Source organism: Oryctolagus cuniculus, chromosome 9, assembly GCF_051225735.1.
Source record: "Oryctolagus cuniculus isolate XC-2025 breed Fujian yellow rabbit chromosome 9, ASM5122573v1, whole genome shotgun sequence".
NCBI lineage: Eukaryota > Metazoa > Chordata > Mammalia > Lagomorpha > Leporidae > Oryctolagus > Oryctolagus cuniculus.
In genome coordinates, this window is record NC_142875.1 from 32,777,763 (window position 1) to 32,802,816 (window position 25,054).

Here is a 25,054-nt window from a genome sequence, read left to right on the forward strand (position 1 = left end):
CTTTGCCAATATTCACAGAGGAACATGCTGGGATTTTAACTGGAATTTCATGGAATCTACATGTTGCAAAGAACTATGACATCCTGATAATATTGAGTCTACCCATCTATGAAGATGAAATTTTTTCCATTTTTTCCTGTCTTCATAAAGATCTTGTATATATTTTGTCAGATATGTAAGTAGTATTTATTTTAAGAAGTACTTATAAATGGTGCTGTGTTTTTATTTTCAAATTCTACTTGTTCTTTCACAGTATGCAGGAAAGCAATTAGGTTTCATGAGTTTTTGGGATTTTTTTTAAGTCCTTTTTTTAAGATGTATTTATTTTATTTGAAAGACAGGGAGAGACAGAGAGAGATTTTCCATCAGCTGGTTCACTCCCCAAATGGCCACAATGGCTAGAGCTGGGCCAGATTCAAGCAGGAGCCAAGAGCCTCTTCCTGATTTCCCACGTGGGTACAGGGGCCCAAGCACCTGGGCCATCCTCTGCTGTTCTCCCCAGTGCATTAGCAGGTAGCTGGATTGGAAACCAAACAGCCAGGAATCAAAATGGCACACAGATAGGATGCTGGTGCTACAGGCAGCAACTTAACCTCTGCACCACAGTGCAGAGCCCTTGAATCCATTTTCAGATTCAACCACATCCTCCAAAACCAAAAAGTTTTATTTTTTGCCTTGTCTTACTGTAACAGCTAGGATTTCCAGTATAATGTTTAAAACCAGTGATGAAAGGGGATATCCACACTTCATTCTTGTTCTTATGAGAAAGCTTTGAGTTTCTCAACATTAAGTATGATGTTTGATGAAGTTTTTAGTGAAGTTTCTATTCTTAGACTGTTGGGTTTTATCATGAGTGGGTTTTACATTTTGTCAAATATTTTTTCTGCATCTATTAAATGACCATGTGATTTTTCTTCTTTAAACATGTTAATCTGATAGACTGTACTGATTAATTTTTGAAAGTTAAACTAACCTTGCATACCTGGAATGTAAAATTCAACTTGACTGTTTTAAGTAATTCTTTTTATACACTGTTAGATTCTATTTGTTGATATTTTGTTGAAGATTGTTAAGTCTACATTCATAAGCAATTAGTCTGTAGATTTCTTCTAATGTAATTTTTGTTATATATTAGGGTAATAGTGGCCTCAAACAATGAGTTAAGACGTGTACCCAGGGCCAGCGCTGTGGCACAGTGGGTAAAGCCACAGCCTGTAGTGCCAGCATCCCATATGGGGGCCGGTTCAAGTCCCAGCTGCTCCACTTCTAATCCAGCTCTCTGCTGTGACCTGGGAAAGCAATAGAAGATGGCCAAAGTCCTTGGGCCCCTGCACCCACACGGGAGATGCAGTAGACGATCCTGGCTCCTGGCTCTGGATCGGCCCATCTCTGGCCATTGCAGCTATTTAAGGAGGGAACCAGCAAATGGAAGATCTCTCTCTCTCCCTCTCTCTCTCTCTCTCTCTCTCTCTGCCTCTGCCTCTCTGTACCTCTTTCAAATAAATAAATATATCTTAAAAAAAAAAGTATACTGTTCAATATTCTGGAACAGATTATAAAGGTTAGGAATAACTTTTTTCTTATATTGATAACAATTTACCAGTGAGCCCATCTGGGCTTGATGCCTCCTGTTTCAGAAGTTCATATTTCTTTATACTTATATAAATAATATTTATATTTTCAAGCTACAATGACCATTACAATGCCACTTTCATCAATATAAAAATATTTTAATAGAGTTTTTAAATCAATATGACTGGCATTTTTCTAGTAAAAATTTATACATTTGCAATACAAAAATACACAAAAGAATAATCTGTGCCTTTCAATAAACCAGAGCAAAAATACTATCTAGAGAGAAGCTGAGTAGGTAAGAATTTATGATATTCAAATTCCAAGTATTGACAAACCTATATCAGCACACATACTAAAATGTATTTAACAACAGTTTTGAAAGAAAAAAAAATCGGGTAATCTAAATTTTGAACTTTATTTCTTGAAAGACTGAATGCTGCTTTAAAGAGAAATCTTTACTCATAACTACAATACTCATGAAGAAGATCTGAAAGTATTCTACTGTATGGTAATTTTTTTAACTATATTACCCATAGATAAAAATGTACAGGCTAAAAAACAACAAAATACTATTTGAAAGTTCTGAACTTATCTTCAACCACAAACATTGGGTTAAGAATAAGAATCATACTTGTTAAATATGTAAACTCTGGAATCAAGTTTTCTATATTCAAATCCAGGTCCCAGTACTTACTAACTCTGTGTCCTGATAGGTCTATATAATGGAAAATAGTTTATATGGTTTTGTGAAGATTACAAAATGTAATAACTGTAAAAACTTAGACTAATGTGATATACTAAAGGCATAATAAATACTGGTTTAAAAAAAAGGCACCTTACATATATCATCTATTTTAATCCCTACAACAATCCTCTAAGGCAGATATAGTCTTCCCTTTTATAGGTGATGGAACAAACCTTAAAGAATTGAATTAACTAACACAGGAGGGGCAGCATCAAGAATCAGATTCAGGTTTTACTGTCTCTAAATTCAGACTCTTATTTATTTCTCTCTGTGTGTCTGTCCCTCTCTGTCACTCCACCTTTCAAAAGGAAATAAATCTTTAAAAAGGGAAATAAAATATTCAGATTCTTTCTATTTCAAGATAACTCAAGAAAAATTTCTGGGTAGTAATCTACTATGTTCCTCACCTATCTCCACAAACTTACCTTTATGAATATTTGTAATGATGATTTCAATACACACATACACACATATCTTTGAATCTATCCATCCACTTCTATTTAATGTCACCACTGTAATCCAAGCCACTATTTTTTTCCCAGGATCATTTTGGCAATTTTTTGGGTTAAACTACTGTTCAACAGACACCTGAATTTATTCCTCCTACCTGACTGTAACTTTGAATACATTACCCAATCTGTTCCCACCCCCTCTAAGCCATTAACTACTGTCATAGCTTCCTATCTAAACTACACTCACTGACATTTGGGAAGTTCCCAGTGGAAAGGTTGGCTCACAAGAAATGAAACAATACAGAAACTTGCATATTGGCAAGTCAAGAACATAAAAACAAAGACTGTAAGATAAAAGTACAGAAAGAACATCCATATTTGAAGAAAATCTCCAACATGAAAAGAAAACAAAATAAAAATACTAGGAAGAAAAGTTAAGGTAGGGTATAAGAGGGGAAAAAAATCTCAAAAAACTGTAACTGGTTTTAGTTCCTATAGGTAGTAGCTGACTATAGACTAATATTGCCACTAAGAATAACTGTAAAGTCAGATTAAAATATTAGAAAAAAAGCAGGATGTAAAAGGAAGGAGGTTAAAATTTAAAGAAGCAACCTTTAAAGAACTAGCAAAGTTCTCTTTTTCTTTTTTTCTTTTTTCTTTTTCTTTTTCTCTTTTTTTGAAGCTTTGCTCTGAGATGGAGTCACAGTTGTGGTAAAGAACAGAACGGTGGGCTGCTAAAAAACCAACAGAAACTCTACTACTTCTAGCCAGAGGAATCACAGAATGCAGCCCAGAAGGCCAGAAAGTGAGGGGCAAATCATTAACCCTCGAAACATGCTGTGTAGTACTGATCCAAAAGAGATTAGTAAAGATCTAAAAAATTAAGATTTGACCCACTGCTATAGTAAAATTTTAAAACAGCTCATAGCAGTGATTTTTTGGCATAGCAGTTAAGACACTGGTATCCCACATCACAGTGCCTGGTTTGAGTCCCAGCTCCTTTGCTTCTGATCCAACTGCCTCCTAATTTGCATCCTAGGAGGTGGTAGGTGATGACTCATGTACTTGGGTCCCTGCCATTCATGCGGGAAAAATGGATGGAATTCTGGGCGCCTACATTCAACCTGCCCTAGCCCTGGAAGTGGTGGGCATTGGGGTGTTGAACCAGAGAGCACAGAGAAGGGTAAATATCTAAATAAGTATAATTTTAATAAGTTTTCCACTTAAACTTCTAAAAATATTAAAATTTTTTTAAAATTTAAGATGTATTTATTTATTGGAGAGGCAAAGCATGAAAGATCTTCTGCTGGTTTACTCCCCAAATGACAGCAAAAGGCAAGGCGGGAGGGGCACAAGCATTTGGGCCATTTTCTGTTGCCTTCCCAGGGGCATTAGCAGGAAGCCAGATCAGAAGTAGAACAACAGGGACTTGAATCAGCATTCTAATATGGGATTCCAGTGCCCTTAGCAGCTGTGTAACTTGCCATGCTACAGCACCCTAAAAAGTTTTTTCTTTTTTAATTATAACACTGTTGTAGTCTTCAAAATAATAAATAGAATTACAATAGCAAGGTTAACAAAGCAGTAGTGAATTAAAAGACCTATACGGCTACAAAATTCTATATTTTATATTAAGTGAATGATATTAATGTTAAATATAGATACCTAACCTTTCACTGTTAATAAATATATACATCTAACCGTTCACCATTGATTGTAACCTTAGAGAAACCACAGAAAGCTGAAAAGGGAAGAGAAATACTGAAAGGGACATTTAAAAAAATGGTTTTTTAATACTCAAAAGAACACTGAAAAAGATGAAAAGAGGCCAGAACCGCGGCTCACTAGGCTAATTAATCTTCCGCCTGCAGCTCCAGCACCACGGGTTCTAGTCCCGGTTGGGGCGCCGGTTCTGTCCCGGTTGCTCCTCTTCCAGCTCTCTGTTGTGGCCTGGGAAGGCAATGGAGAATGGCCCAAGTGCTTGGGCCCTGCACCTGCATGGGAGACCAGGAGGAAGCACATGGCTCCTGGCTTCGAATCGCCGCAGTGCGCCGGCCGTAGCAGCCATTTGGCAGGTGAACCAACGGAAGGAAGACCTTTTTCTCTGTCTCTCTCTCACTGTCTAACTCTGCCTGTCCGAAAAAAAAAAAAAAAAAAAAAAAAAAAAAAAAAAAAAGATGAAAAGAGAACAACAACAAACGGAGGAGACAAATAGAAAACAATACAATGGAAACACCAGAAACTTCTCCTTTGTGGGGCTTTAGACCCTAAAATGGCAGCCACAGATTCAGATCAGATCCAGCTACTGCAAGGTTCTGGTTTCCCAAACATGCCCAGTTGGAATGAGCCTGACGTCAAGTCATGGGCCCAGAGCAACATAGAAAACTTAAATTCATGGCCAGCGCCGTGGCTCAATAGGCTAATCCTCCGCCTTGCAGCGCCAGCACCCGGGTTCTAGTCCCGGTCGGGGTGCCAGATTCTGTCCCGGTTGCTCCTCTTCCAGTCCAGCTCTCTGCTGTGGCCCGGGAGTGCAATGGAGGATGGCCCAAGTCCTTGGGCCCTGCACCCCATGGGAGACCAGGAGAAGCACCTAGCTCTTAGTTTTGGATCAGCGCAGTGCGCCAGCCACAGCACTCCGGCCACAGCGGCCATTGCGGGGTGACCCAACGGAAAAGGAAGACTTTTCTCTGTCTCTCTCTCACTGTCCACTCTGCCTGTCAAAAAAAAGAAAAAGAAAAGAAAAGAAAAAGAAAATTTAAATTCTGTTCACTTGATTAGTTTTAATACAGCAGTCCAGCTTGAGCATGTCTCCAGCCCAAAGACTCTCCTCGAGCACAATTTCTTCCAACTGCTTCCTCAGGAGCTCAGTTTTCACTTGTTAAAATGGTTTGGCCCTCTGATTTTACTCACATGCTGCAGCCTTGTCTCTAAACAGTGGAATAGCTTGATAAGTGCCTGTTCAGATGTATAGCAGACCACATGTAAAAATCTGGGTTGGCAGACAGATAATACTGTCCAGGACACTTTGTACTAGAAAAGATTAACATTATTTTGAAAATAAGCTGACCATGAAATGTCTGAGACCTCATCATTAACAGGACAGACATAGTGCCCGGATATGCACTTTACTCAAAGATGGACTTCTTTGTACAGGATGAGTTGTCTTTAAAGCTGTGAGATGTGAGCACAAGTCCATGTATTTATGGAATCTACTTGTGCAACAACAAAGTTCAATGGAAAGCTTGTGATAGGCTCTTTTTTTTTTTAAAGATTTACTTATTTATTTGAAAGAGTTACACAGAGAAAAGGAGAGGTAGAGAGAGGTCTTCCATTTGCTGGTTCACTCCCCTATTGGCTGCAATGGCCGGAACTGTGCCGATCCGAAGCCAGGAGCGAGTAGCTTCTTCCTGGTCTCCCACATGGGTGCAGGGGCCCAAGGACTTGCACCATCTTCTGCTTTCCCAGGCCATAGCAGAGAGCTGGATGGGAAGTGGAGCAGCCAGGACTAGAACCAGCGCCCATATGGGATGCCAGCGCTTCAGGCCAGGACGTTAACCTGCTGCGCCACAGTGGTGATAGGCTCTTTTGATGACTTGCTACGAACAGAGTTCCAGAACCACAACCCAGCACCTCCAGGGACACCTGAAGATAGTGTTTAGCATGAATTACACAGATGAACCAGGTATCTTACTGAGTGGCTCTGCAGACTTCACTGCGAAAGTATGGACTTTATCTGCTGGGACACGTCTGAACACCAACACCAAGCAAATGGAATTGGTCACCAAAGTAGTTTTGGAATACCAAGTCAAGTCTTTCTTGCATATAGCACTATTCTCTGAAGCAAGGATATATATGATCGAGAATCTGCAAAATTTGAGAAATCAACTGCAAGTGCTTCAAGAGATTGTCTTCTGTATTTGTCTTCAGTCAAGATTTCATTTTGACAGCAAATACACTGTCTGTAGTCCAACACTAGGTATTTTTAAAATTTATTTATTAAATATAAATTTACAATGTACAACTTTTGGATTATAGTGGCTTCCCCCCCCCCATAACCTCCCTACCACCCGCAATCATCCCATCTCCCATTCCCTCTCCCATCCTATTCACCTCAAGATTCATTTTCAATTATCTTTATATACAGAAGATCAACTTAGTATATACTAAGTAAAGATTTCAACAGACTGCACCACACAGCCACACAACGTATAGAGTACTGTTCAAGTAGTAGTTTTACCGTTAATTCTCATAGTACAATACATAAAGGACAGAGATTCTACATGGGGAGCAGGTGCACAATGACCTCCATTGTTGAGTTAACAATTGACACTCTTATTTATGACGTCAGTTATCACCCAAGGCTCTTGTCATGCCAAGGCTATGGAAGCCTACTGAGTTCACCAACTCTGATCTTATTTAGACAAGGTAATATCAAAGTGGAGGTTCCTTCCTTCCTTCAGAGAAAGGTACCTCCGTCTCCGATGGCCTGTTCTTTCTGCTGGGATCTCATTCAGATGAGATCTTTCATTCAGGTTGTTTTTGCCACAGTGTCTTGGCTTTCCATGCCTGCGAAACTCTCATGGGCCTTTTAGCCAGATCCGAATGCCTTAAGGGTTGTTCTGATGCCAGAGCAGCAGTAGGTCTTGCGTCTCTGCCAGTTATATTCTCAGGGTCATCAAGAACCCTGAGATAGCAAACTTGGTCTTGCTTGGTTTTGGAGATAACTTTGCCCTCCTGTTTGACAACTGGACTGGCGAGGAGCCTGATAAGCCACTGATCTCTGCCACTTACTTCTGTACAGGAAATCAGAGATGCTCAAGCTTCCTGGCAGGTAAAGCATCCAGGTTGAATGGACTGAATGGGTACAATAACATGGGGAGTGGCTTTGCCACCAGGATGCCTGACCACAGGATGACCCCATGTTGTGCAAAGAATACAGCTGATGCCATGAGTCACCAGCACTGACCGTCTTTGAGTGCTACAGCCACAGGTTTGGGTGTAACCTCCACAGCACTCAACTACATGAACCAAAGTACTCACCTAATGGTATCATCACACAGAATACAATAATTTATCTATGTTTGCCAGGGGCCCAGGGCTGGGGACAAGAGAGCCCTTGTTTGACATATAATGGGGTATAGCAGCACTAAGTTCATTATATTAGCATAAGAAGATTCATTTTGGGTTCATCTTTCCCAAGTAGAAAGCAGGTTTTAAGAAAAACCGGCTATAAGCATTTATTGTTCATTGGTTGCCTACAAAAATCACATTTGTTCTGTTATTCAAGTTTTCTACCTTTAAAAAAAGGAGAGAAAGAACAATATGATGGCAGACATAAGCCAATCCTATTAATAATTACACTGACTACAAATACTCCAATGAACACACAGAGGCTGTCTGTTAAGAGCAGGACTCACTTATAAAATAGCGATAAATGATACTTATAGATACAATGAAAGCAAACAGAAAAAGATGTCAGGCAAAAAAAATAAAATAAAATAAGATGGCTGGAACAGCTATATTAATATCAAATGATAGTCTTGAAGACAAGCAATACTATCAGAGATAAGAGTGGTACATTTCATAATAAGATATCCTCAAAATATACAATGCAAGAAATTAAAGGGAGATAATTCCACAATTTTATTAGATTTTAATACCTCTTGTTTAGCAATTAACAGAATAACACAAAAACAAAAATTAATAAAGCCATGGGGGCCAGCTACAATGTTTGTAAGTGAGGAGTCAAAATTTAAACTCAGTAAGCCAAAGCACAGAGATCATGGTATGGGCAGGGGAAGCAGAACATGTAAGAAAGCAAAGCATGGGGCTGGTGCTGTGACAAAGCGTGTAAAGCCGCCGCTTGCAGTGCCAGCATCCCATGTGGGCACCACTTTGAGTCCTGGCTGCTCCACTTCCCATCCAACTCTCTGCTATGCCCTAGGAAGGCAGTAGAAGATGGCCCAAGTCCTTAGGCCCATGCACCCGCGTGGGAGACCTGGAAGAAGCTCCTGGCCCCTGGCTCCAGCCATTGCGGCCAATTGGGGAGTGAACCAGAGGATGGAGGACCTCTCTCTTTGCCTCTCCTCTGTCTGCATAACTCTTTCAAGTAAATAAATTAATAAATAAGGAAGGAAGAAAGGAAGGGAGGGAGGGAGGGAGGGAGGGAGGGAAAGAGAGAGTGAAAGAGAGAGAGAGAGAGAGAGAAGAGCAGAGCAGAGCAGAGCAGTTGAAAATGCATGTCTTAAAAATGTGGAATTAGGGGCCAGCGCTGTGGCATAGGGGATAAAGCCGCGGCCTGTAATGCCAGCATCCTATATGGGTGCCAGTTCAAGTCCTGGCTGCTCCACTTCCAATCCAGCTTTCTGCTATGGCTTGGGAAAGCAGTAGAAGATGGCCCAAATCCTTGGGCCCCTGCACCCACATGGGAGACCCAGAAGAAGCTCCTCACTCCTGGCTTCAGATCAGCGCAGCTCTGGCCATTACAGCCAATAGGGGAGTGAACCAGCAAATGGAAGACCTCTCTCTACCTCTCCTCCTCTCTGTGTAACTCTTTCAAGTAAAATAAATAAATCTTTCAAAAAAATGTGGAACTAATCAAACTGGCTAAATCAATCACAGGTCTGTTTTCTTCTGAGGAGAAAAATCTGGAGGACAAAGGATGATAAAAGAGACAACTAGTTTCATTATTTGTCTTTCAATATTCAAACTTTTTAAACTGTATATATGCACTATTTAATTTTTTAAAAATATGAGCGCAAAAGAAAACTTGCCTACAAGCTGAATTTAGCTCAATAACAGATTACTGAGTTGTGAGTACTATAAAGCCAGTTGGATTAGTCAATGACCAAATTCTTTTTTTAAACTTTTAAAAATTTATATTTCATTTGAAAGCACAGAGAAAAAGAGAAACAGACAAAGAGAGATCTTCTGTCACTGGTTCACTCCCCAAATACCCACAACAGCCAAGGCTAGGCCAGACCAAAGCCAGAAGCCTAGATACTTGAGCCGTCATCTGCTGCCTACCAAGATGAGCATTAGATGGAAGCTGGATCAGAACTGGAATACCTGCGAGTCAAACCAAGCACTCAGATATGGGATGGAGTCCCAACAAGAGACTTAACCATTGCGCCACACACCCACCCCAACAACCAGACTCTTATGCTTTTATATATATATATATATATATATATGCTCCTTATATCTAGCATCACTATGAATAAAATAACATTAAAATGAAAGTTGTTTCCTAGAATCTTTGATGTATTTTAACTCAGTTGATATGTTTATAAATAATAAGCTTTGCTGCCTAACCTGGAACAGAATCTCCCTCAGTTCTACAAAAAGACTGAAGAGGGGCCAGCATTGTGGTGCAGTGGGTTAATCTATAATGCAAGTTATGGACATTTGCTTCCCATACTAGAGTGCCCAGTATCAAGCCCTGCCTCCACTTAGGATGTAGCTTCTTGCTAAATGTGCATCCTGGGAGGTAGCAGATACGATGGCTCAAGTACATGGCTTCTTGATACCCATATGGGAGACCTAAACTAAGATCTAAGCACCTGGCTTTGGTCTGGCCCACTCCTAGCTGTTGCAACCATTTGGGGGGAATCAATCAGCAAAAGACAGACCTCCCCATTTCCGTCATTCTACCTTTCAAATAAGTAAATATAAGCAAATAAGTAAACTTTGTTAAAGCCCATGGAAAATGGAATTAAAAGATAACTTATGAGGCTGGCACTGTGACATAGCAGGTAACCTTGGGCATCGGCATCCATATGGGTGCCAGTTCAAGTTCCAGCTGCTCCACTTCCAATCCAGCTCCCTGCTAATGTGCCTGGGAAAGCAGAGGAAGATGGCCCAAGTGCTTGCGCTCTTCCCACCAAGGTGGGAGACCTGGAAGAAACTCCTGCCTTCTGGCTTTGGATCAGCCCAGCTCCAGCTATTGTGGCCCTTTGGGGAGTGAACTAGCAAATGGAAGACCTTTCTCTGTCTCTCCTTGTTTGTCTATAACTCCGCCTCTCAAATAAATAAATAAATAATCTTAAAAAAAAAAAAAAAAAAAGAGGCTGAAGAAAATGATCTAAGAATCCTCTACTTCCGGGGCCAGCACTATGGCACAATAGGCTAAAGCGTCAGCATCCCACAAGGGCGCCAGTTCTAGTCCTGGCTGCTCCTCTTCCGATCCAGCTCTGCTATGGCCTGGGAAAGCAGTAGAAGATGGCCCAAGTTTTTGGGCTCCTGCACCCATGTGGGAGACCTGGAAGAAGCTCCTGGCTCCTGGCTTCAGGTCAGCGCAGCTCTAGCCATTGCGGCCATCTGGGGAGTGAACCAGTGGATGGAAGACATCTCTGTCTCTACCTCTCTCTGTAATTCTGCCTTTCAAGTAAATAAATTAATTAAAAAAAAAAAAAACACTCATAAAAATCACACCAACATAATATTTTAAAAAATCCTCTATTTCCTTAACATCTAGAAACACTTTTTTATCCTTCCCATGAACAGACCAAATAACTTAACTGTATTACTAATCTGCAAATGCAAATGCAAATTGTCTGAAGACAATTTACACAAAAATAAATCTGAACCACTATATTTCATTCATCTAAACAGATTCATCAATACTATTCTAAAAGCAAAGTGCATACACTAATCAGGGACAACAAGAATATCAACATGAGGCCAGCACTGTGGTGCAGTGGGTAAAGCCACCGCCTGCAATGCCAGCATCCCATGTGGATGCCAGTTCCAGTCCCAGCTACTCCTCTTGCAAACCAGTTCTCTGCTATGGCCTGGGAAAGCAGAAGATGGCCCAAGTCACTGGGCCCCTGCACCCAAGTGGGAGACCCAGAAGAAGTTCCTGGCTCCTGACTTTGGATTGGCACAGTTCAAACTGCTGCAGCCATCTAGGGAGTAAACCAGTGGATGAAAGACCTCTCTCTCTCCCTCACTCTCTGCCTCTACCTCTCTGTAACTCTGCCTTTCGAATAAATAAATAAATCTTTAAAAAATATATATCAACAATGTATCAGCAATGTAACATATTACTTTTATAGCACAGATATCATTTTATAAATATATCATTATCCCCATGCATACAACTGGAAATGAGGACCAAAAGGTCCTCATTTAGTACTTCAATTATTTCCCACTGAGTTTACAATCTTGTAGGAAAATATACACCATGAAATAAGGGTTATGACAAGGACAATCAAGTACAGTATTAAAAGAACACAGAGAACTGGAAAGTGAGGAGTGTGAGGCCAGTGCTGTGGCATAGCAGGTAAAGCCGTCGCCTGCAGTTCTGGCATCCCATATGGGCGATGGTTTGAGACCCGGCTGCTACAACTTCCATTCCACCTCCCTGCTAATGGCCTGAGAAAAGCAGCGGAAGATGACCCAGGTGTTTAGGCCCCTGCCACCACATGGGAGACTTCCACAGAAGAAGCTACTGGCTTTAGTCTGTCCCAAACCTAGCTGTTATCTCTCTCTTCTTTCTCTCTCCCCCTCCCTTTTTGCCTCTCTCCCTCTCTCTCTCCTCTCTTTCTTTAACTCTACCTTTCAAATAATCAATCTTTAAAAAAAAAAATGTGGGAAATGGGAATGAAGAGGCAAGTGAAGATGGGAGCTTTTCTAAAGAAAGTAAAATATAAACATAGATATGACTAAAAGAGCATAAATTAGTCCCAGAGGAAAAAAGGAGAAGATAAAAAGGGAGTAATATGTTCAAAAGACCAGAAAGCAAGAGAGAGCAGGGTTTGGGGTGGTGGCTAGAAAGTGGCGTGTGCAAGAGCAATAGTATTTCCTTTCAAAACAAGTGTGCCATGCAGTAATATAAGCAGGGAAGCGGTAAGTAGGGGCTCAGGTTGTTCTCTACAAGTTACAAACAAAAACCTAAAAGGTCTCAAGCATTATTTCAAGATCCTTCCCTTTTTGGAAAAATCAAACAAATTGTCATCTCAGATAAATTGAAGTGTTCCTGAGACAAGAACAAATATTCTAAAGTGGCTTCACTATCAGATTTTTTTCAGTGCAACATGTAACAGACTACATGTCTTAATGCCCCAAAAATTAGTAAAGAGGGCAACACCATCACATTAAAAGGTTTTTTGACATAATGAATCCAGTTTATTTTCCTTACTTTAAAAGCTTCTGACCAAACAGCTCAACATCTTTATATAATCGTTTAGGTAATTCTGGAGAAACTTCACAGACAAAATAAACCACAGCACATTCCTGAACCTTTAAAATATTAAATTGTTCATGTTAAAACACATCTTAAAAGTAAGCAAGTTGAAACCTTGAAATAATCTGATAGGTAAACCTTAAACTACTACAGCATTTCCCAACTTGCACTTGGCATGTCTTTAACAAGATTTTACTCACACCTTAATTCCAATTTCTTCTGAAAGAAACTATAACCACATAGCCTGAAAACAGATATTAGATGACTTACAATTACATGGTAAGTAGGCTAGACTTACTTAAAACAATACTGTTAGTAAACCTACATTTAATAAAAGCAGAATGTATTCCACAGTTATTAAACTCAAATCAGAACTACAAATACTTCTATAGAGTATATATAAAATTCTAAACTAAGATATTATTGATACACACGCAATTAGACAACGTTTTAGAATGCAGGTCAGATATTAAGAATGAAAAGAGTTACTAAATAATCAATTAAAAAAAAAACAGATGAAGAAAATCAAAGCCATGTCCCTAACTCATATTCAATGAAGGTATACCAAGCACGGCCACTGCCTTTATGGCTTCATAGGTTTCCTTACTCAACAACCCTAGGACACACCATTCAGAGAGGGAACAGGGAGAGAGAAACTAGACAATATATGTTATGCTGGAAGAAAATGCCAAAAAAAAAAAAAAAAAAAAAAGAACAAACATCACTATCACCTTAGCACAAATCTCAGCAGCAACAGTAAACATAATAAACACATAAACACGTATTAAAAACATAATAATAAACACATATTAAAAATAAGAATAATGGGCCAATATTGGTCTTGCACTGCTACCATTTATTTATTTATTTATTTATTTTGAAAGAGTTACAGAGACAGAGGAAGAGACAAACAGATCTTCCACCCACTCATTTACTCCCCAGATGACCATCACAGCCAGGGCTGATGCAGGCCATAGCCAGGAGCCAGGAATTTCATCCAGGTCTCCCACATGGGCACAGGGGCCAAACGCTTGGGCCATCTTCCACTGCTTGTCCCAGACTATTAGCAAGGAGCTAGATCAGAGGAGGAGCAACCAAGACATGAACCTGTGCCCACGTGGGATGCCAGCATCACACACAGTGGCTTTACCCAATATGCCACAATGCCAGCCCCTAACATTCATTTATTCATTCTTATCAAATACTTACTGAGGGCCTACCATATGCCAGATAAGGAAGTATACAACAGGAAACAAAAACAAAAACAAAACCAAAAGAAGCCCTCTCATAAAGTTTACATTCAGAGGGAAGAAAGGAGGTAGGAAACAAATAAGCAAAATGTTTAAATATTAGACCGTTATAAGTATTACAGATAAAAATTGAAACAGAGAATGCAGATAGGGAGTACCGTGAAGACAGCACAGTGATTTTAAGTAGAGTGGTCAAGAACGGCCTCGATGAGGTGACAGTTCAAACAGAATGAAGGTTCTGTTAGACTTGAGAAGCTTGTCTTTACCATTGTCACAACTGTACTTGGGACCTGGTAGTTCCAAATAGCTGTAATGGAGAACGCATGGCTTCAAAAGCCTAAAATATTTACCATCTTTACAGGAAACATTAACCCCTGATCTACATCATCACCACTACCATAATCACCATTGCCACAATGAGACTGCTTTCAGGGCCATATTCACAGGCGTGTAACTTCCCTCCTGCCTCAGGAGGGCCCCAACCTTGGGTTCCAGGGTCACTGTCTTGAAATTCTTTTTTTTTTTTTTTTTTAAGGGAAAGGGTTTATTGGGGAAAACCAGCTGGCTGGAGGGAAGGGACGAAGAAGGAAAAAGAGAGAGAAGGAGAGTATAAGAGAGAGAGAGGCAGAGAGGAGAGGAGCTAGCGAGGAGAGAAGAGAGAAAGCAGAGAGAAAAGAGAAGGAGAGGAAAGCAGATGAGATGAGAGGAGGAAAGGTGAGCAGACGACAGGAGCCAAGATACGAAATTCTTAATTTTATTTTTTAATCTGAACTGTGTAAGTGAACTCCAATAAGAGTGACAGAACATGTGCCAGTGGCTTAGAACCTCAGCTCACAAGCAGCCTGACTCCCCAGGAAGGGCTGTCAGTAGGCTCAACATCCCCATCCTCATACCATGAGTATGAGCAAGGCAAGTTAAGTGGCCATCCCCATTCCAGACTAGCATCACCATGGCAAACCAGGAGCCTCTAGCTCATTACCTGGTTAATTCAGGTATTGAGTATGTCTTGCTGTGGAGACTGAATCCCTTGGGGGATATCTTTCTTCAGTGAATTGGAACAGTAGGCCTATAGGAAGGGAGTCTGACTTCACCACAGGCTAGAGTATCCTTGGGGGGGGGGGGGGATTGGGACTTGTGCTTTCATGAAACAAAAACTATAACCTGGAGTTATGAGACTTTCAGTCGTCTATCAAATTTAGCATATAATGTATTTCTACTTAATCCATTTCAATTATTAAGCCATCTCCCTTACTTTGCTACAGCTACATGGCTTTCTGGTCCTTTTTTTTTTTTTTTTTTTTATTTATTTATTTTTTTTTTTTTTTTATTTTTGACAGGCAGAGTGGACAGTGAGAGAGAGAGACAGAGAGAGAAAGGTCTTCCTTTGCCGTTGGTTCACCCTCCAATGGCCGCCGCTGCAGCCGGCGCACCGCGCTGATCCGATGGCAGGAGCCAGGATCCAGGTGCTTTTCCTGGTTTCCCATGGGGTGCAGGGCCCAAGCACCTGGGCCATCCTCCACTGCACTCCCTGGCCATAGCAGAGAGCTGGCCTGGAAGAGGGGCAACCGGGACAGAATCCGGTGCCCCGACCGGGACTAGAACCCGGTGTGCCGGCGCCGCAAGGTGGAGGATTAGCCTATTGAGCCACGGCGCCGGCCTTTTTTTTTTTTTTTTTTGAGATTTATTTATTTATTTGAAATGCAGAGTTACAGAGAGGGAAAGGCAGAGATCTTCCATCCACTGGTTCACTCTCCAAATGGCCACAATGACTTGGGATGGGGTAAAGCCAATGCCAGGAGCCAGCCGCTACCTCTGGGTCTCCCATGTGGGTCCAAGGACCCTGGCACTTGAGTCATCTTCCACTGCTTTCCCAGTTATTTTCCAGCATTAACAGAGAGCTGGATTGGAAGTGGAGCAGCTGGGACCTGAACCAGCATCCATATGAGATATATGGGATGCCTGCATTGCAGGTGGTGGCTTAACCTGCTGCACCACAGAGCCAGCCTCTTCCTTTCCATTCCTTAAGACAAAAATTTCATTTCTATCACAATTATCATACCTGCAATATTTGTCATCTAAAACTAGAACTTCACATTTTAGTCAAATCTCAATCTAAATATCACACCTTCAGAGTGGGTAGTTTCCTACTGAAGGATCAAATTGACTGGTGTGGAGTATCATCTCCAAAGATGGCCACCATCAATTGCTTCCCTCCATTTATGTGCAAGCCACTTCTCCCAATAAGAGATGGAGTTTATTCCCTTTTCCTTGCTTTGACCTGAGCCGGTATTGTGGCATAGTAGGTTAAGGCCCCACCTGCAGTGCTGGCATCCCAGATGGGTGCTGGTTCATGTCCTGGCTGCTCCTCTTCCTATCCAGCTCTCTGCTTACGGCCTAGGAAAGCAGTGGAAGGTAACCCAAGTCCTCTGGCCCTAGCATCCACAGGAGAGGCCTGGAAGAAGCCCAGCACCAGCTGTTGCAGCCATTTGTGAGTGAACCAGCAGATGGAAGACCTTTCTCTGTCTCTCCCTCTCTCTGTAACTCTACCTCTTAAATAAATAAAATCTTTTTAAAAAATTAGAAAATTTGTTGTTAAAAAAACCTGCTTTGATCAATAAGATGCAGTGGAAACAACATTCTGAACATGCAAGCCTAGTCCTTTAAAACAAATGACAGCTGGTTCTTCTCTATGATGTAAAAATCAAGTTCACATTAAGACAAAACATGGGGGCTGGCACTGTGCTGCAGCAGGTTAACGCCCTGGCCTGAAGCACCGGCATCCCGTATGGGCAAAGGTTGGAGACCTGGCTGCTCCATTTCCAATCCAGCTCTCCTCTATGGCCTGGGAAAGCTGTGATGGCCCAAGTCCTTGGGCCCCTGCACCCATGTCGGTGACCCAGAAGAAGCTCCTGGCTCCTGGCTTTGGATCGGCAAAGTTCCAGCCATTGCAGCCAATTGGGGAGTGAACCATCGGATGGAAGACCCTCCCCCTCTGCCTCTCCTCCCTCTCTGTAACTCTGACTTTCAAATAAATAAATGAATCTTTAAAAAAAAAGAGAGAGAGAGAGAGAGAGAAAACATAGAGGAGAACAGAAAAGCTCCAATCAACAGTCTCAGCTAAGCTCCTAGACATTGGAAATTCCAACCAACCAGCCTACAAAAATGCCAGCAGTCCTAGCTAACCACACAGAGAACTATCCTGATGATCACAGTCAACTCAGAGAGTCTTGAAAGAGAATAAAATTATTGTGTTCAGAGTAGTTTTTTATATAATATAAAACTAAAACACCGAAATCTAAATACCAGCTTCATCACAGTTGGGCCTATTATTTAACTTCATCATTCATTTTTCTCATTTGCAACAGAATGATAACATTATCTATTTCAGAGTGTTCTAAGGATTAAATGTGCTAACACATGTAAAGTATTTAGCAGTCCTCAGCACATTCCTGACACAATACAGGCAATATTGTTCTACTACTATTTAATTATTGATAAAATGTATTATTTATTCCATATACCTACTTTATTTTCTTCAAAGCACCTATTATTACCTAAAATTATGATTACTTATGTGCCTCCCCCTCCACCAAACTATGAACTGTGAGAACAAACTGACTGTCCTCCTCACCATCACCTGAAATTGTATTTGGCAGGTAGAGGTACTTGATAAGTTATTATAATATTGAGCAGATGAGTTATAGAAACTTTGTATCATAGTTAATCTAGAATGATATCTAAATACTGCTCAGTTGGGGTCGGCACTGTGGCATAGCTGGCTCATGTCCCAGCTGCTGCACTTCCAATCCAGCTCCCTGCTAACATGCCTGGGAAAGCAGCAGAGGATGGCTCAAACCCCTGGGCCCCTGCACCCACGGGGGAGACCCAGAAGAATCTCCTGGCTCCTGGCTTTGGATTGGCTGGCTCAGCTCCAGCCGTTGCAGCCAACTGGGGAGTGAACCAGTAGAAAGAAGACCTCTTTCTGTAACTCTGACTTTCAAATAAATAAATAAATCTTAAAAACACATAAATTTATAAACTATCCATAGTACACTATTTTTATAATTCTAATGCATTTACTTGTTACGGCATATATATTACACCATCTATAGATCAAGTAATGATGGATCATGCTTAAGTGAAGGGCAAGATTTAACACTGTTCAAGTGTGCTGAAGTAGTTTTTACTTATTTTCATAATTTTTAATGAATTCCACTCAACCAAATCAGTGACAGATTTACAGTTAATACATGTGCACAAAAATAACCAGAGAACTAGGATCCCTCTAAAAGTAATTAGCCCAGCAAAATACATTAACATAATACAAGTATTCAAACTATATACAACTTAGTATACAACAGATTTGGTTTCAATTTCTACAAATGCAGTGTTTTTAAGTTTAAAATCCTATTTTAGGTGCCGGCATTGTGGCACAGTGGGTTAAAGCCCTGGGCATGAAGCACTGGCATCCCATTTAGGTGCTGGTTTGAGTCCCAGTTCCAATCCAGCTCCCTAAAGCAGCAGAAGATGGCCTGAGTCTCTGAGCCCTGGCACCCACGTGGGAGACCCAGAAGAAGCTGCTGGCTCCAGGCTTCAGATCAGCTCAGCTAGAGCCGTTGTGGTCAATCAGGGAGTAAACAAGCAGATGGAAGACCTCTCTCTTCCTCTGGCTCATTCTCTCTCTCTGTAACTCTTTCAAATAAATAAACCTTAAATCTTTAAAAAAAAAAAAAAATTTCATCCCATTGGCCACATAAGATTTGTACATTTGGGGCCAGCATTGTGGCACAGCAGATAAAGCCACTGCCTGCAAGACTGGCATCCCATATGGGCTAGTTAGTGTTCTGGCTGCTCTGCTTCTGATCCAGCTCCCTACTAATGGCATGGGAAAAGCAGTGGAAGATGGTCCAAGTGTCTAGATCCCTGCCACCCACATGGGAGATCCAGATGAAGCTCCTGGCTCCTGGCTCTGGCCTAACTCAGCTCTAGCTGTTGTAGCAATCAGGGGGAGTGAACCAGTGATAGAAGAGCTTTTTGTTTCTCCCTCTATCTCTCTGTAACTCTTTCGAATTAAAAAAAAAAAAAAAAAAACTTTAAAACCAATTTGTACATCTCACTAGATAACAATTTTAACTCAAAGAAAAAAACATCAACAAATATTAAACTCTAGTCTTATTAGACTAGTATGTGGTTTGCAGGAAAATACACTGATATTTACAACCTACTTTGTAAACATCAATAAATAAGATGAATTGCTAGATACAAAAACATAAACATAGCAAACTGCTAACTGTAGCCCCTACAATTTATACATGATATATGTGGGGGGGGGGGATGAACTATATAAACTATACAGTTCTTCCTTTGAAAGTCACAATATCAAATGTTGAAGGGAATTCAGTAAGAGATTTCTTCAGTAGAAGGATTTTGAACAAAGAAATGAAAGTCAAATTTATATTCTATAAATGTGACTCATGTAATGCAAACAGTACAGTCAAGAACAGTCAAATGAAGGAAGGAAGAACTACGCAGACTATCACAATATGGCATGCCATGGAAAGAATCAACATTTTAAGTGTCAAGTAAGTATATCAAGAGTTCACAAAGAGAAATCTGGGGTAAGAGAAGTAGGGGCCAGCATTCTGATGCAGATGAAGCTCCTGTTTTCGAAGCTAACATCCCATATTGGAGGGTTACTTTGATTCCCAGTTGCTTAGCTCCCCATCCAGCTTCCTGCTAATGCACCTGGGAAGGCAGCAGAAGCTGACCTAAGTACTTGGGCCCCTAACACCCATGTGAGAGACCAAGATGGAATTCCTGGATCCTAGATTCAGCCTGGTCTAGACTTAGCTGTTGTAGACATCTAGAGTGAACCAGCAGATGAAAGATCTCTCTCTCTCTTGCTCTAACTCTCTCATCCCCCTCCCTCACTTCCATCACTTTGCCTTTCAAATAAATAAATAAATCTTTAAAGTTAAAAGAGAGGGTAAGGCCAGCGCCGCGGCTCACTAGGCTAATCCTCCGCCTTGCAGCGCCAGCACACCGGGTTCTAGTCCCGGTGGGGGCGCCGGATTCTGTCCCGGTTGCCCCTCTTCCAGGCTAGCTCTCTGCTGTGGCCAAGGAATGCAGTGGAGGATGGCCCAAATGCTTGGGCCCTGCACCCCATGGGAGACCAGGAGAAGTACCTGGCTCCTGCCATCGGATCAGTGCGGTACGCCGGCCGCAGTGCGCCAGCCACGGCAGCCATTGGAGGGTGAACCAATGGCAAAGGAAGACCTTTCTCTCTGTCTCTCTCTCACTGTCCACTCTGCCTGTCAAAAAAAAAAAAAAAGAGAGAGAGAGAGAGGTTAAAAAAAGTTTCTTGGTATCAGGAATAAAGAAGGAGTTTCAAGGAGAAATGTCCAGTGTCAATATAATCAAGAAATCAAGCAGGAACTGAAAGGTACCTATTAGATTATGTAATAACGTAATCTGATTTATATAAAAGAGGTATGGTAGGAAAACAAACCAAATAAAGTATATAAGTAAATTCAAAGGAAATAAACAAGTGAGATCAATGGAATCAAGCCGGCGAAGAAAAGATGATAACCAGTATAAGGTAAAAGACCGCAGTACTCAATGAAAAAATGAAAGGAAATGACTACCCTGAAAAACCACCATACATGAGGATACTTGTTTGTGGAAAATATAATCAAAAGATAAGCTTCTTTTTGTGCAAAAATATATTGCATTTTTGGTAAAATTTTTGATGACCCCCTAATCTGAAACACATTCTCTTAGGTGAGGCAGTTTGCTTTGCAGCTGAATGTGCTTGAAAATGCTTGCTGAGTGTGCCGAATACAAAGCTTGCCATTTCCTGATACTAAGCTGTTTCTTGCAGTAAGTAACATAAGCAACAGAGATTAAGGCAACCACCACATGTAAGCTCCCTCCCAAGGAGAAGTGAACTCATTTGTTTGTTGCTTGCTACAGTATTTGCTGCCTGTTTGAAAAAAAAGGGAAGTCGCACTGCATCCTTGACTCCTGAGTTCCTCAGATGTGACATAAACCCATTACAAATGTCCATCTGCACATTCACCACACTGGTGGGACTTGGTAGCAAGAAAAAGCTACACAGATATGCTGATGTTCAGGCTGCTTGCTGTGCCGTGAGTAATGTCAACTGTCTGTGACCTGCGAGTCCCCTGTTTTCTGCCAGCAAACATGAAACATTAACAAACTTACTAGTTTACAAACTAAGTTCTTATGTATCAGTCTCTTTATGTTTTACATTTTACATTATTTAACTCTCACAATAATCCCAGTGAGCTAGGTACCAATATGGAAAATCAGACTTTAACAAACCAAGCCAATGTCTCACAAATGTGCAAACACGACAACCTAAACATAAGCCCAAATACTTTTCAAGCCTATTTTTAATCATTAATAGTCAAGCCTCCTTTCCCAAAAAACTCTCTCTCCAGATAAGTGCCAAGTACTCACATCTTTGGTGTATGAAAAATAATGCAAAATTGTGGACTTCAAATTATGTTCCACAGAAAACTAGCATTTCAGAAATGTTAATATAATCTTAAAATGAAAAAAAAAAAAAAAAAAAAAAAAAACCTTTTGCCAAAGATCAGGGAGAACTGGGGTAAACAAATCCAAATCGATGTCTTTACTGGGCAGTTTCTCTTTGTTTTAATATGTTAATATGTTATAAATCCTCCCAGAACACCTATTATCAGCATTCTGGAATACAGTTTGGTAAACTACTGCTATAAGCAACACCGCCAATTTATCTTTATACTGAATACCTTTTAAATCCTAGTAGTCAGCGTGGTGCAGGTACATAAGTAATCCTTTTAAAAAAAGAACATCAAAGTTAGAATGTGGTGTAACAGCTGCAGGCCACATCTGACTACTTTACAGTTTGGCAACATTGCTCTGTTCCTACCAAGCATAAAATTCCCATAACACAATGAAACTCCACATCATACCTGGCTTTTTTCTTAAATTAGAAGAGTAACAATCAAGACTTTCTGTAGCTCCCCATTGTTATCCACTGCTTTACTTAACAAGATCCAGACCCTTTTAACAATGGAAAGGAAGAATGATGGAAAGGAAGAATGGAGGACAGGAAAACAGTTTCCACATACAGGTTTCCAGCTTGTCCACTGGTTAATGGCAGTAAGTCATTCTGATGGTTTTGGGTATCCCTGCTAACTTTCCAAAATGGAGAGTTTAATTTTTACTGTTTACATAAGTAATCAATTAACATGCTACATCATTTCGCCTCTAAATATACTTGCCTATCTCCTACAGAGTCACCAAATAAAGTTGTTTATTGCTCCAGTTATTAATCATTCCAGAGTCTTTAAAAAAAAGTTAAGGGAGCCACAAAATATTTGTGTTCATCATATGAGGCACAGATGGGATTAAGCTCCAGCTAAAAAGTCTACTGGAAACTTCAATTCACCTGCTTCTTTGGCATATATGTAAACATGGATATAAATCATTCTCAACAAAACTAGTAAGAATGTTCATAGCCAAAAATCACTGAAATGCACAGGAACAGAAACTGAAGTCCAAATTTAAACTGTGCTCAGATTCTATACCCTCTGCCTTAGAAGGAAAACAAGGTGCTATCCTACCTAAGGTGAGCAGTACTTTAGAACTGATTTTTGCCCTCTGCTCTCAAGGAACACATCCACCTATCCAAAGTCTACAAAGGACACTGCTTCCATTTGAAAAAAAGGAGCAATAAAATATGACATTATCCATTCATTTTTAAAGGATTTAGAGGAAAACAAAAGTATCCTAAAACTGAGAGAATAAATTTTAATATTTTGGTAACAGGAACTTTGAAAAACAGTCTAACTAGTCATAACTTTCAACAGCAAATGTGATGACACTTGTATAATAAATTCTTTTTAAGGCACAACTACATCAGTTAAAAATATTTTAAGGAGTAACTTGTGTTTATGAGAACATGGTTGACTACAAGAAGCAAAAGCAACCAAAGAGAAAGAATTTAAGTCAGCTTATACCATGAAGGAAAACAAACAGGAACAAGAAAGATAAGAAAAATAAAACAAGTCTCACTGATAGTGTTATTCAAGACTTACCTTCTGCATTTTATTTTTGCTAACATTTACAAAAATAAGAATACCTTTAAAAAAAAAACAATCAAACCACCAAAAGTAAATATATTGACAACTTTAAAAATGCCTTCCACACTGGCAGCAAAAATATTTTCTAGGTTGTTCAGAAAATACTTATAAATTTTCAAAGCATTCACAACATGGATGGTTTGGCGGTTCTTCAAAATGTAATCCACATGTCAAGGGAGGCATCACATGCTTTCATCTTAGAAAAGTGCAAAATTACATACGCTGAGATTTCAACATCCTTCTTATTTGTCAAAACGTACTTATTAAATGGAAACCCTTAGTACACAATAAATCGTCACAGGCAAGAAAGACTTTAAAGGTGAAATCTGAGACAGCACATCTACATTTGTAAAAGGTGATAAACTAAAAACTACACCATCAGCAGGTCATACTGTTTTTCCCCTCTCCCTCAGTAAACAGGTTTAACCAAATTACCATCTGAAAGTTTGTAGAATACTAGGCTACACAGCTTCAAAAGAATAAATTATTTTCGAGTCCACGTTTAAGTAAGGTTTACAACAGATATCTCCAAACGCCACCAGAATTAAAACGCACAGGGAAAAAATGTTTTTTAATTGACACTGAAAATATACAACACATTTCATACACTGTAACACAGTTAAGATGGAAAATCTTGTGTTAATTAAAAAGGAATTTTTCAAACAAGAATTTTTTTCTAATAAAACTTCCTCTGTTTCCTCTCCCCGTTCAAAGGCGGTGGGCACGGGAAAAAAAAAAAAACGTACACTTTTCAAACTAACATAATGGAAAAAGGACAAAACGACAAGGTTAACGAGAGCAGGCACAAGATCAGCACTACAGCTACCCTCAACAATGCCACAATTCCTAACCCACGTTTTCGCCAGCTCCACATCCCACCCTGCACAGTGCTCACACCTCTTCCCACCACCCCATTAGTGACGACGACGCCTCCCTGGCAGGTACGCGAACGGAGCCCCGCGTCCAGGACACAATCGGCCGGAATGTGTCCGGAGTCAAGCAGCCCGAAAATAAAGAAAGGGTTAGGAGAGAATTAACACACACAAGCTCTAGGATGTGGGTGTGCGGGAGGGTGTCTTACAGGCGGGTACACGGTGCGGCTGAGGGGCTAGCAGGAGAGTTGGGACCGAAGAAATGGGTCTCGAGGAGACAGGAAAGGTGGGGGGAGCAAGCTCAGAGCTTGGAGGTACGCAGCTCGGGCCAGAGGAGCCAAAAAATAATCATCAAAATTGGCCAGCACGTCCCCTCCGGGAATAACCTGAGACGGGAGGCAGCCCCAGGGCCCCGGGAGGCCGGGAACTCACCACCTGGTAGCGGCCAGTCGCCAGCTGGTGATGATCCATCCCGCCCGGCTCGGGATCCGGCTTCGGAGCCGGAAGGTCCCCTCCACGCTCAGCTCCCTCGGCCGCCCCCGTCGACGACGTTGTCGCCGCAGCGCCCCTTCCGCCTCTGCTTCGGCCGCTGCGGTAGCCCGGCAGGGCCGCTTCACTTCCTGTCGCTCCCACAGCAGCCGCAGAGACCTCCGCGTCGCTCGCGGATCGCCGGAGGAGCTCCGGGGAGCAGCGCGCGCTACTGAGCATGCTCGGAACGGTCGCGCATGCTCGCTGCGTCCTCCGGCGTCCCATCCGCGCGGCGAGTGGGAGGGTGTCGCTGGGTGGGAGGAGATGGAAAAAGTCAGGCTAGTCCGGGGGAGC

The 25,054-nt window shown here is 41.1% G+C and overlaps 1 protein-coding gene and 1 pseudogene across 3 annotated transcripts in view; one reads left to right on the top strand and one right to left on the bottom strand.

Annotated features, from left to right (window-relative positions):
- The window catches only part of NDFIP2 (Nedd4 family interacting protein 2), an 86,532-nt gene extending 61,478 nt beyond the window's left edge, over positions 1–25,054 (bottom strand). Inside the window, exons 1-2 of one of the 3 annotated variants that reach the window (XM_089303515.1) lie at positions 24,665–24,811; positions 22,005–22,049 (exon numbers count right to left, since the gene is read on the bottom strand). Coding sequence is in view for 1 of the 3 variants with exons in the window: in XM_051850574.3 (XP_051706534.1) it covers positions 24,665–24,985 (321 nt within the window). In the remaining 2 variants the exon portion in view is untranslated. Of the gene's footprint in view, positions 1–22,004; positions 22,050–24,664 lie in introns of all 3 variants that reach the window. The other 2 variants (XR_016212816.1, XM_051850574.3) reach the window with 2 other exon arrangements.
- LOC138843726 (F-box/WD repeat-containing protein 2 pseudogene) lies at positions 3,866–6,040 on the top strand (annotated as a pseudogene).